This window comes from Giraffa tippelskirchi, chromosome 6 (genome assembly GCF_054371585.1).
Source record: "Giraffa tippelskirchi isolate mGirTip1 chromosome 6, T2T-mGirTip1v1.2.pri, whole genome shotgun sequence".
Classification (NCBI taxonomy): domain Eukaryota; kingdom Metazoa; phylum Chordata; class Mammalia; order Artiodactyla; family Giraffidae; genus Giraffa; species Giraffa tippelskirchi.
The window spans coordinates 160396091-160409088 of record NC_137280.1 but is presented as its reverse complement, the minus strand read 5'-3'; the positions used below and the strand labels follow the sequence as shown (position 1 = coordinate 160409088).

At 45.2% G+C, this 12998-nt stretch overlaps 1 protein-coding gene across 8 annotated transcripts in view; it reads right to left on the bottom strand.

Moving 5' to 3' along the window:
- The window catches only part of POLR3G (RNA polymerase III subunit G), a 46764-nt gene extending 34124 nt beyond the window's left edge, over nucleotides 1–12640 (bottom strand). For 5 of the 8 annotated variants that reach the window (XM_081504938.1, XM_081504941.1, XM_081504939.1 and 2 more), the window contains exon 1: nucleotides 10317–12640. In XM_081504938.1, the coding sequence (XP_081361064.1) occupies nucleotides 10317–10935 (619 nt within the window). In that variant the 5' untranslated portion in view covers nucleotides 10936–12640. Of the gene's footprint in view, nucleotides 1–9265; nucleotides 9459–9513; nucleotides 9649–10316 lie in introns of those variants that run through there. The other 3 variants (XM_081504946.1, XM_081504943.1, XM_081504944.1) reach the window with 3 other exon arrangements.
- Between the last annotated feature and the right edge of the window lie 358 nt (nucleotides 12641–12998).

Here is a 12998-nt window from a genome sequence, read left to right as displayed (position 1 = left end):
AAGTGCCAACTCATTGGAAAAGACCCTGATGCTGGGAAAGATTGAAGGCAGGAGGAGAAGGGGACGTCAGAGGATGAGAGAGTTGGATGGCATCACTGACTCAGTGGACACGAGTTTGAGCAAACTCCAAGAGATGGTGAAGGACAGGGAAGCCCAGCAAGCTGCAGTCCATGGGGTCACAAAGAGTTGGACACGACTGAGTAACTGAACAAGAAGAGCTCACACCTTCACTCTGAGGAAAACCCACCTAAAAAGAGAGTATATCAGCAGTCGTTACTTGACAGAGTATAACTATAGAATTCTGCTGACTCTAAAGTTTTATATTTATTAAGAAACCTTTGGGTTTATAAACTTGATTATCATTAGTGAATGTACTGCCCTTGGCAGAAAAATCAATCCTAACTCTTGAGACACGCTTAATAATTACATGGCATTCTGACCTAGAAATCCATTTCTTTCTAGTTTGGTTATCATGAGTCAGTTCTCTTATACCTGGAGAAGTTGCTGAATTCATTCTCTTCTCCTGCAGAACTGGGAGGCAATGGCTGGACTCTGGTAACAGTCTCTTGGCAAAACAGACTCACACGTTGTGGTCTAAGCTTAACTGTTTGAATCCCTTGAAATCCCTTAAGTTGATTAAGCCATTTCTGTGGTTCTTTTTCATCCTGCTAAGCTTCTTGAATGAAGAGTTTTTTTGGTTTTTTTTTTTAACCAGCTTTCCCCATTTTCTCATTATCCAAATGATCCTCTACTTCATGTGGGCCAGTTTCATCCAATTAATATTGAGCATCCCAGGCATTCAGAGAGCACTGAACAAAACCAAGTCTCTGCCTTCAGGGCTCATATTTTGGTGGATGAACAACCATAAGTATGTAACATAATATTTTGTGCTCCTGTAGTGGGTTGAATTATGTCCTCCCCCAACCCCCTTACCTGTGAATATGACCTTCCTTGTTTGTAAATAAAGTCTTTGGAGATGTAATCAAATTAACATGAGGTCATATGAGATTGGGCTTTCCTGATGGCTCAGCTGGTAAAGAATCCGCCTGCAATGCAGCAGACCAGGGTTCTATTCCTGGGTTGGGAACATCCCCTGGAGAAGGATAGGCTCCCCACTCCAGTACTCTTGGCCTTCCCTTATGGCTCAGCCGGTAAAGAATCCACCTGGAATGCAGGAGATCTGGGTTTGATCCTGCATTGGGAAGATCTCCTGGAGAAGGGAAAGGCTACCCACTCAAGTTTTCTGGCCTGGAGAATTCCACGGGCTGTATAGTCCACGGGGTCGCAAAGAGTCGGACACGACTGAGCGACTTCACGTTCACTTCACTTTCATACAAAATAAGGGTGAGCCCTCTCCTAGTGACTGGTGTCCTTATAACGGGGTGCTTGAGCAGAGAGAGGCACATAGGGGAGACACTACATGAAGATGGGAGCACAGACTGGAGTGCCGTAGTGGAAACCCAGGAACACCGAGGCGTGCCAGGAACCACCAGAAGCTGGAACAGAGGCACTGAACAGATCCTCCCTCAGAGCCCCCAGAGGAAACAAACTCCTCTAATACCTTGATTGCAGATTTCCGGCTCTAAAATTGAGAGAATAAATTTCTGTTGTTTTTAAGTCACCCAGTTTGTGGCAGCCGTAGGAATCAGTATCTCTGAAGAAAAATAAATCATGGTAAGGGAGTAAAGAATAATGAAGAGGTACTGACTTTTCCACACAAGCGCAGTCTTTCTGTGGACATTAAACCAGATCGGTGTGCTATAGAGGGACTGAGAGCTTTAAGGTGGAGGAATGAGGTGAAGATGGCTATGGACAGAAGGCAGAACAAGGGCAGGAGATGAAGCCACAAGATGCAGTGTCTGAGAAGCAAGAAGCTCATGCAGATGAGAAGCAAGGAAAGGCTGATTAAGACCTGATCTTGTAGAGCCCTGTGTGAGCTATGGTAAAAGGTTTGGCTTTTATCTTATTGTGATGGGAGCAATACTCAGGCAGATGCTGAAATGCAAAGGTCCGTAACAGTCTTAGGTGGCAAAATCCACTGGACTCGTCCCCTTGTTCATGCTCTTGGACTTCAAAAGCATGCTGTTGTTGTTCAGTCGCTCAGTCGTGTCCGACTCTTTGCCACGCCATGCACTGCAGCACGCCAGGCTTCCCTATCCTTCACTATCTCCCGGAGTTTGCTCAAACTCATGTCCACTGAGTCAGTGATGTCATCCAACTATCTCGTCCTCTGTCATCCCCTTCTCCTCCTGCCTTCAGTCATTCTCAGCATCAGGGTCTTTTCCAATGAGTCAGCTCTTCACATCAGGTAGCCAAAGTATTGGAGCTTCAGCATCAGTCCTTCCAGTGAATATTCAGGGTTGATTTCCTTTAGGACTGACTGGTTGGATCTCCTTGCAGTCCAGGGACTATCAAGAGTCTTCTCCAGCACCACAGTTTGAACACATCAATTCTTTGGCATTTAGCTTTCTTTATGGCCGTACTCTCACATACATGACTACTGGAAAAACCATAGCTTTGATACACTGGCTTTTGTTGGCAAAGTGATGTCTCAGCTTTGTAATATGCTGTCTAGGTTTATCATAGCTTTCCTTCCAAGGAGCAAGTGTTTTTTAATTTCATGGCTGTAGTCACTGTCCACAGTGACTTTGGAGCCCAAGAAAATAAAATCTGCCACTGTTTCCAGTTTCTCCCCCATAGATTTGCCATGAAGTGATGGGATTGGTATCTCCAAGGCATACCACTCATTATTGCCTCCATCTTTATGAAAATGTCTCTTCTCCAGGCGTTAGTACGATTGCAGGTTATTCTAACTCGTGACTATTTTTCGCTACCTCTCTTCTTAAAACCTCCTAAATATGGATTTCCTTAAGGTTCAATCTATAGTTCTGCTCCTTATCTTTGGAAAAAGCAGCCCCTTTTTTCAAAGATAAAAAGCACCCCCTTTTTCCTTGTGTGTATAACGTCCTCCACACAATCACCTCTACCACTAACCTTTGTTCTGAATTTCATCCTATTTTCTTACTACCAAAAGAATATTTGGACAGTACCTTAAACGTAGGGCTTCCCTGGCAGCTCAATGGTAAAGAATCTACCTGCCAATGCAGGAGACGGGGGTTTGATCTCTGGGTTGGGAAGATTTCCCGAGAGAAAGAAATGGCAACCCACTCCAGGATTCTTGCCTGCGAAATCCCAAAGACAGAGGAGCCTGATAGGCTATTGTCCATAGGGTTGCAAAACAACTGGACACAACTTAGAGACTAAACAACAACAATCTTAAACTTAAAATACTGAGATCATCCCTCTATAGTAACTAGCTCACTTTTCATATAGAATGTCCCTATTTCTATCCAGAGTATGCTATTTCCCCAGTCACCAATATTTGAACATTTGGAGTGAGTCAGGATTGATTTCTCATTCTGTTTCACCCCTCCATCAGAATCAATCATCTAACTGTCTTCAGAATGTCCCTTCCTTTCTGTTTTCTCTACCATGATTCAGTTTGGCTCCTTTTCACCTGACTTTTTTTTTTTCTTCTCTTTTTCTTTTTTTTTTTCACCTCACTTTTGATGGCTGCAGATTTTGTAGTATCCCCTGTTCTTCCTGTTTATTTTATTCATTTTAATAAAATAAAATGAATTTTATTATATTCATTCTAAAGCATAGTTCTGATTAAATGCTCCTCTTCTGTTTCCTCTTGGCTAGATAATTAAGTTCAAACTCGCTATTCCAAGTATTGAGAGCCCTTTTATGATGGTTGCACCGATCCTCCCGACTCACTGGCCTGCAATCATTTTTTGACTAGCACTCTCTCCACTGGAAACCACTTCCTCTTTGGCTGGCTGCATCCCTTTTCACCTTAAGATCCAGTTTAACTTGCTCAACATCACATCTGTCAGTTCATTCCAACTTGCTTTTGGAAAGATTCTTCTGTTAAAATACATGGATTTTTAAAAACTGAGGTGATATATGTTGCTGCTTTCTTCAATTCTGGAAGAAATACAGACAATGCCTCTTCTGGGAGAAGAGTCTTTTACAAAGGAGTTTCACTTCCATTTTTTTGTTTCTTCAAATGTATTAACACTAGAAATCTTATATCCCCCACTGTTTAGCAGAATACTCTGTATACAGCAACAGTTTCACAATCAATGTTGTTTGCTTATTTATTTACTTATGGTTGATTTGGACTAGAATGCAAAAGTAGGAAGTCAAGAGATACGTGGAGTAACAGGCAAATTTGGCCTTGGAGTACAAAACGAAATGGGGCAAAGGCTAACAGAGTTTTGCCAAGAGAACACACTGGTCATAGCAAACACTCTCTTCCAACAACTCAAGAGACGACTCTACACATGGACATCACCAGATGGTCAATACCAAAATCAGATTGGTTATATTCTTTGCAGCCAAAGATGGAGAGGCTCTATACAGTCAGCAAAAACAAGGCTAGGAGCTGACTGTGGCTCAGATCATGAACTCCTCATTGCCAAATTCAGACTTAAATTGAAGAAAGTAGGGAAAACCACTAAACCATTCAGGTATGACCTAAATCAAATCCCTTATGATTATACAGTGGAAGTGACAAATAGATTCAAATAGATCTGCTAGAGTGCCTGAAGAACTAAGGATGGAAGTTTGAAGAACTATGGACGGAGGTTAGGGACATTGTACAGGAAGCAGTGATCAAGACCATCCCCAAGAAAAAGAAATTCAAAAAGGCAAAATGGTTGTCTGAGGAGGCCTTACAAATAGCTGAGAAAAGAAGAGAAGTGAAAGGCAAAGGAAAAAAGGAAAGATAGAGCCATCTGAATGCAGAGTTCCAAAGAATAGCAGGGAGAGATAAGAAAGCCTTCCTCAGTGATCAATGCAAAGAAATAGAGGAAAACAACAGAATGGGAAAGACTAGAGATCTCTTCAAGAAAATTAGAGATACCAAGGGAACATTTCATGCAAAGATGGGCTCAATAAAGGACAGAAACGGTATGGATCCAACAGAAGCAGAAGATATTAAGAAAAGGTGGCAAGAACACACAGAAGAACTATACAAAAAAGAGCTTCATGACCCAGATAACCACGATGGTGTGATCACTCACCTAGAGCCAGACATCCTGGAATGTGAAGTCAAGTGGGCCTTAGGAAGCATCTCTATGAACAAGCTAGTGGAGGTGATGTAATTTCAGTCGAGCTATTTCAAAACCTAAAAGGTGATGCTGTGAAAGTGCTGCACTAAATATGCCAGCAAATTTGGAAAACTAGCAGTGGCCACAGGACTGGAAAAGGTCAGTTTTCATTCCAATCCCAAAAAAGGCATTGCCGAAGTATGTTCAAACTACCTCACAACTGCACTCATCTCACACACTAGCAAAGTAATGTTCAAAATTCTCCAAGCCAGGCTTCAACAATACGTGAATCAAGAACTTCCAGATGTTCAAGCTGGATTTAGAAAAGGCAGAAGAACCAGATATCAAATTGCCAACATCCACTGGATCACAGAAAAAGCAAGAGAGTTCCAGAAAAACATCCACTTCTTCTCTGTTGACTATGTCAAAGCCTTTGACTGTGTGGATCACAACAAACTGTAATCCACAGTTTGTCATACACATACCACAACAAATTCTAAAAGAGATGGGAATACCAGACCACCTGACCTGCCTTTTGAGAAATCTGTATGCAGGTCAGGAAGCAACAGTTAGAACTGGACATGGAACAACAGACTGGTTCCAAATTGGGAAAGGAGTACATCAAGGCTATATATTGCTACCCTGCTTATTTAACTTATATGCAAAGTACATCATGAGAAATGCTGGGCTGGAGGAAGCACAAGCTGGAATCAAGATTGCCAGAAGAAATATCAATAACCTCAGATATGCAGATGACACCACCCTTATGGCAGAAACTGAAAAACTAAAGAGCCTCTTGATGAAAGTGAAAGAGGAGAGTGAAAAAGTTGGCTTAAAGCTCAACATTCAGAAAACTAAGATCATGGCATCCAGTTCCATCACTTCATGGCAAATAGATGGGGAAAGAGTGGAAACAGTGGCTGACTTTATTTTGGGGGGCTCCAAAATCTCTGCAGATGGTGACTGCAGCCATGAAATTAAAAGACGCTTGCTCCTTGGAAGGAAAGTTATGACCAACCTAGACAGCATATTAAAAAGCAGAGACATCACTTAGTCAACACAGGTCCCTCTCGTCAAGGCTATGGTTTTTCCAGTAGTCATGTATAGATGTGAGAATTGGACTATAAAGAATGCTGAGCGCCAAAGAATTGATGCTTTTGAACTGTGGTGCTGGAGAATACTCTTCAGAGTCCCGTGGACTGCAAGAAGATCCAACCAGTTCATCCTAAAGATCAGCCCTGGGTGTTCATTGGAAGGACTGATGTTGAAGCTGAAACTCCAATACTTTGGCCACCTGATGTGAAGAGCTGACTCATTGGAAAAGACCCTGATGCTGGGAAAGATTGAGGGCAGGAAGAGAAGGGGACGACAGAGGATGAGATGGCTGGATGGCATCACCGACTCGATGGACGTGGGTTTGGGTGGACTCCAGGAGTTGGTGATGGACAGGGAGGCCTGGCGTGCTGTGGTTCATGGGGTCTCAAAGAGTCTGACACGACTGAGCAACTGAACTGAACTGAACTGAACTGTGCTGTCCTCCACGTCTCACAGTTAAGTTTCTTGCACATATTACCTAGGTTAATAATACACAGATACAAGCAGACATGGAAGCTAGGAGAGGCACTGAAAGCCAGGTCACAGGATCTTTCCTGATGAATGACACCTCAATTGCCCTAATTAGAAACTAACAGTCATGCTGACCTCGTCTCCACCTCCCTCGATCCCCTCATCTACCCATAGAAGACAATCAGCTCTGTGTCCCTTCTTACAAGTTTGCCTTTCTCTACTTCTGCCTTAGTTCAGGGCTTCACCATCTCTTGCCTGGATCTCTAATACAGAACAAGTAACCTTCTCATGGCCGCATGTGCCCACTCAATCGCTCAGTCGTGTCTGACTCTTCACGACCCCATGGACTGTAGCCCTCCAGGATCCTCTATCCGTGGAATTTCCCAGGCAAGAATACTGGAGTGGGTTACCATTTCCTCCCCCAGGGGACCTTCCTGGCCCAGGGATTGAAGCCAGGTCTCTCTGCATTGGCAGGCAGACTTTTTACCATTTATCCACTTGGGAAGCCCCTCTAATGGCTAGACTCATCCTTTCAATCCGTTCTACAGTCATCTCTCTTGAACACAAACCTTAATGTCTCACTCTTCTTAACTAACAGAGCTTTGGGATCTAACTTTCCTTCTCTTGCATCCTGCACCATCCTCCCACCCCAACTCTAACCACTCCCAACACTGATATTCCAGCTGTTGCATGTTGCATTCCTTTTGCCTGGAATGCCACATCCACCTGACCAAGTCCCATCATCACTGAAAATACTATGCAAATACTACTTCTCTTCTACCATTTCCTCCACCCTAAGTGGAGGCAGACTTATCTCTTTCCTGTTTCTCAAGTACTACACTGCTTTGGGGGCTTCCCAGGTGGCGCTAGTGGCAAAGAACCTGCCTGCCAATGAAGAAGACATAAGAGATTCGGGTTTGATCCCTGGGCCGGGAAGATCCCCTGGAGGAGGGCATGGCAACCCACTCCAGTATTCTTGCCTGGAGAATCCCACGGACAGAGGAGCCTATGTCCACAAGGTCTATGGTCCATAGGGTCACAGAGTTGGTCATGACTGAAGTGACATAGCACACACATTGCTTTTATTGCCTTTTTAAAAATCATGATGTAATTGTCAGTTCTTGTCTATCTCCTCAGCAATTTCTTCAATTATCCACTCTTCAAGTATTTATTAAGTACCCTCTGTGTCAGACCATCTTCTACATAATTGGAATATAATAGTGAACAAAACAAAATCCTTGCTTTCATAATGCTCACAGTCTATTATGGGAAATGAAAAAAAAATGTACTTTATAGGAAGTGTCAGGTAGTGATCAGTGCTATGAAAAAAAAAAAGCAGGAAATATGGGTGCTATTATAGAAAGACTGGTTAAAGAAGTTCTTCTGTATCTTGTAATATTTGAACACAAACCCGACATAGAGAAGGAAAAAGCCATGCTGAGAACTAGGAAAGGATATATAGAGGAAAATGTACAAGCAGAAGGATCTGTAAGTGTGAAGACCTCTTCGAAGACTCATTCACCTTTTCCTGTCCTATTACTAACCACAGCCTGGTAAAAGTCCAATAAAAATCGGGAGAATTACTGCTGAGCTCATAGCCTGGTAAGGATATCACTCCAATTCACCTCCTTTTGACTAGAGGAAATATAAAATGACAGAGAGGTCTGTATGCCCCTGCTGAGATCATGCTAACAAACAGTGGTCTTTTAAGGCTAGCTCAAATTGCTACTCCAAAACAGTTCCTTCCATGCATATTCTCATAGAACCTAGTTTTTACTTCCTCTGGGGACATAGCTCATTTGCTTTATATTGCCAACATTTGTGTGCAAATATTATCTTCCTTCAAATTCCTTGAGAACCCAGATTGTGATCTTAAAAAAAAAAAAAAATCTGTATTTTTACACATCACTTAGCTTGCAGAACTGAATGTGTGGATAAATTCTAACTAAGTTAGGCAAATATTCAGAAAGGCTACATCCTCATCCAAGACTTAACTGTAGGGGAGAATACACCTCTCCCTCTCTGAAGGCTTATTAGTAGCTGCCACAGTGAGTGTTTTCATAATTATCTTTCATAATGCTGTCTCATGAGTCTTCATAATTTTCCCTGGCTGAGCAGGGAGGTTAGTCAAGTTCTCAATGGAATTTTTAAAGCCTAAATGGGTGTTTCAACAGCGAGAAGATGCGGGATGGGGACAGCAGGAACCTGGTGTTATTAGTGGGGGTGATCTCTGCGGCTGGTGGGGCCACACCCATGTCATTATCCACTTTTCCTGTCTTCTCAAGGTGCGGCTGCTTCCACCTCTCTTTAGTTGGGTCTTTCTCTACCAACTTTCTTTGCTCTCTTCCAAGAGCGGACAAACTCACCAAAAACAAGGGAAGGCAGGGGAACGAATATATAATTCTTTTAGAAGAGAAGAAAAACCTTATCAAAAACATCCCTCCCCGGAACACAGGATAAAGTGCTAACAGTTAAGAAAACATACTGAATACTCTGTCCTTAGCTGCAAGTCTGCGGCAATGACTCGCGTTTGAGCCCATCACACCTCCGGCACTAAGAGCATCAATTCCCTTCTAACTCACCGCAAACAGTCCTGAGAAGCGTAGACTAGGTAAACTGTGGAAACTACGATTTTTTTTAAAGAGTGTGAAGGGATTAGGAGAAGGGGAGCTAAAAGCTTAATCTTCCAACGCCCCTCAACCCAGAGGCGCTTTAATGAATCTCCTCGGCTGACTTCCTCCCACCTTCTCCACGTGCCCCTTTAACTACACCCCCCCCCCCAACACACACACCCAACTCCTCCCAAGCCCTCGATTGCCTCCTCAGTTACCTGCTCGCTAAGGCTCGGGGCTCGGGGAAAGCGTGCGGCCGAACTGCCGGCCGGCAACCAAGGGGTGCAGACCGAAGGTTCCGGCGCTCCAGAGCTAGCCGGTTCCACCTCTGGAGAAGGCGCGCTCCTCCCCCCACGCGGCCTCGGAGCGGCGTTCGGATCCCAACCAGTTATCCCCGCCCACTCCCGACCGAGGCCCCGCCCTCCGGGCCCAGAGGTTTTTTAGCCCTCGGCAGGCGCCGTAGTCGTCTAGCCCCGCCCCCCCAGCCTTGGCCTGACTCTTTCTGCGCCGGCTGGAAATGCGCGTCGCGGCGCGCGGCGGGTGGGCGGCCTGCCTTCCTCGCACCGCCCCCCCTCGCTCTAAGGCCTCTGCGGTCCGACCCCCCTGAGGTTAGGAAGAGTGCCACTTTCTGGATCTCCCGACTACTGCATTGGACCGTGCGTTAACGTTCCTGGTGCTGCGGCCAGTCACGGCTGCGATTGTTCCGGCGCCCAGGCGCGGAGAGAGCGGCGTCTGCTCTCCGCGGACCCGGCGTGAGGGCGCGGACGGACGCGCCAAGCAGCGCCTCTCCCCGAGTCCTTCCTTCTCGCCTAGTTCTCCACACACACACACACACCCACACACACACACACCCACCGCAGCCGCATTCCCCGCCCGCCCCCTCCCGGCTCTGCGCCTCGTCCGCGGCTGCGGTCGGACGGCCCCACACGGCCGCAGCGCCCGAGTCCGGACCGCCCGCGGGAAGGCACACACACGCGCGCGCGCGCGCCCACAAACCGCCGCTCGGCTTGGGCCGCCATACCCCGCGCAGCATGTCGGCGCTCGAGTGGTACGCCCACAAGTCCCTGGGCGACGGCATCTTCTGGATTCAGGAACGCTTCTACGAGTCGGGCAACCGCGCCAACATCTGGCTGGTGCGGGGCTCCGAGCAGGACGTGGTGATCGACACCGGCCTGGGGCTGCGCAGCCTTCCCGAGTACCTGTACTCCTCCGGCCTCCTGCGGGACCGCGCGGCCAAAGACGACGCGGCGTGCCGGCCGCTGCTGGCCGTGGCTACCCACGTGCACTTCGACCACTCGGGCGGCCTCTACCAGTTCGACCGGGTGGCGGTGCACCACGCCGAGGCCGAGGCGCTGGCCCGCGGGGACAACTTCGAGACCGTGACCTGGCTGTCCGACAGCGAGGTGGTGCGGGCGCCGAGCCCCGGCTGGAGGGCCAGGCAGTTCCGAGTGCAGGCGGTGCAGCCCACCCTCGTCCTGCAGGACGGTAATGCGCACCCCTCCGCCCCCTCTCGGGCACTTTCTCTCATTTAAGGGAAGGGGTTGCGGGAGAGACGGTTCCGAGGGATGCTTGTTGCAGACCTGCTGGCTCTGAGGTTGAGGGGGTGGGGTGGGGGGTTGGTTTGTTTTGTCACATCGCATAAACACTTGCTTCAGTTTTTCCCTTCCCCTCCGGGGCCAAAAAAGCCCACTCACTCCACCATCGCTGAAAGGCCATCGCAACCTTTCCTACCAGAGACCAGCTCTGACGCCGGGTACCGATGCCGAGTACTCGACTGAAAGCCGGCCCCACCCCCTAGTCAGTTTCCTCTGTAAGGTCTATGGTGTGCAGTAACACTACCAGAGACTGGTCACTAGGATTCCCATTCTTTTCCCCGCAGACATGTCTGTCATTTGCAGGCACTTTTCTAGCGAAGAGACTTCTAAGGAATGACGCTTCGTGGAGAGAGTGCGTGTCGTTGGGTCTGTGCTTTTTGAGAACTGCTGACTCCATCAGCTCCGTACGGACAGTGCCCACCTGTAGGCTTAGAAAGCCATTAGAGAGCAGTGATTCTAATCTGCTCACGCATCCTTAGCTTCCAAATAGGTTTCCGCTCCTGATGCTGCCTCTAAAGAGAAAAAGCTTGATAGTTAACATACAAAGTAGAATGTGCCTGAGTTTTAACGTTATGACACCTCTCTGTTCTGGCTGAAAGCCAGGCCTGAGAAACAATAAGGAGGCTGTGCCCATAACGGTGAAGTATGTGGACTAAGCATAGATAACCTTGGGCCTCTTTGGCTCTGCGAAAAACAGAATGGGGTTCAGAAAGAAATTAATGGAATAAAATAGTGTAGGGCTCCAACCCCTCCAACCCCACACAGGCACTTAAATGATTGAGCCAAATGCTTGAGCCAATTGGTCACATCAGTGATATTTGTATATTAATTTCTTTGTTCTTTTTAGAATGCTACTGTTGATACCATTTTATCCTCCCAACACGTTTGAAGTGAGGCTGCTTAAATGGCTTCAATTAAATGGCTTGCCTAGGGGCCACAGAGCAAGATAGAGACAAAAGCTAGGATTCCAACGCAGGCACAGTAAATCAAAGCATGTAGACCACACGTTAATCCTATCCCCAAAATATATTTTTATGGTAATTCTGAATAGAATATGAAACCCCCTTTCCTTTCTATCTTGAAACTATTTTATTTGCCAATTTAATTTATTAAACTATTCTGAGGCAAAAAAAAAATCCAGTTGCTGCAGTACAGTAAGGCTCACTTCATGACCAACCGGTATGACAAATAATGAAGTACTTTATGAAAATGAGTTTATCTTACAGATGAGACCTTGATCACTTGACATATAAAAAATAGCAAGATTCTGTAATTTACACACCACTTTACAAAGTCTATTCATTAAAATTTTAAATCTGAAGATTTAAAAAAAAAGTGGTTTAGATGGGAGCCTTACATTAGCTGACACTTTGAGGTGAAAGAAAACTAAATTTAAATTTACATTGTGTGTTTTTATTACTATATTTCTTTGAAATTAATACTTTTAGAAGTAGGATTTCCATGCAATTGATGGGTATTCAGACTAAATTAATTCAGACCCCCCCAAAAAAAGAAAAGTTTTGTTGGGGGCTAATTAGCCCCCAACTAAAATAAATAAATTTATAAAAAAAAAAAGAAGAGTAAAAGATAAGAAAGATTTAACTTGTGCCAACTCAATGCGATCTTCCTCATCCTATCTTTTTCCCACCACTGTTCAAATAAACAGCATCCTTTATAAAGAAAAAAAAAAAAAAAGTTTTGCATCAGTATTTAAAATATATTTAAGTTGTTTAAAAGAATAAATGACTTTTGATTTATTTACTTTGGCTCCTGTGTCAGGAAATCAATGATGAAAGAGTGATAAGAAATACTGTTTTATAGATGAAGAGTCCACACAGGCTTGAATATTATGCCTGAAATCACATAGTCTGTGAGGGAAAAAGCCTGGACTAGAAATCAGATTTCTTAAATCCCAGTCAGTGCTAGAATTATAGACTTTTGGAGTTGAAAGGGACTTGGAACCTACCTGTGTGATGCTTTAAGCCTTTGAAAGTGTGAAAAGAAAGCTTAATATTTACTAAACACTTGGAAGGTGATACTACTGTGTTAAATTAAAACTTGTTTTTCATTAGGAGCTGGATGTTTCACCCTCTCAGGTAGAATCCAAT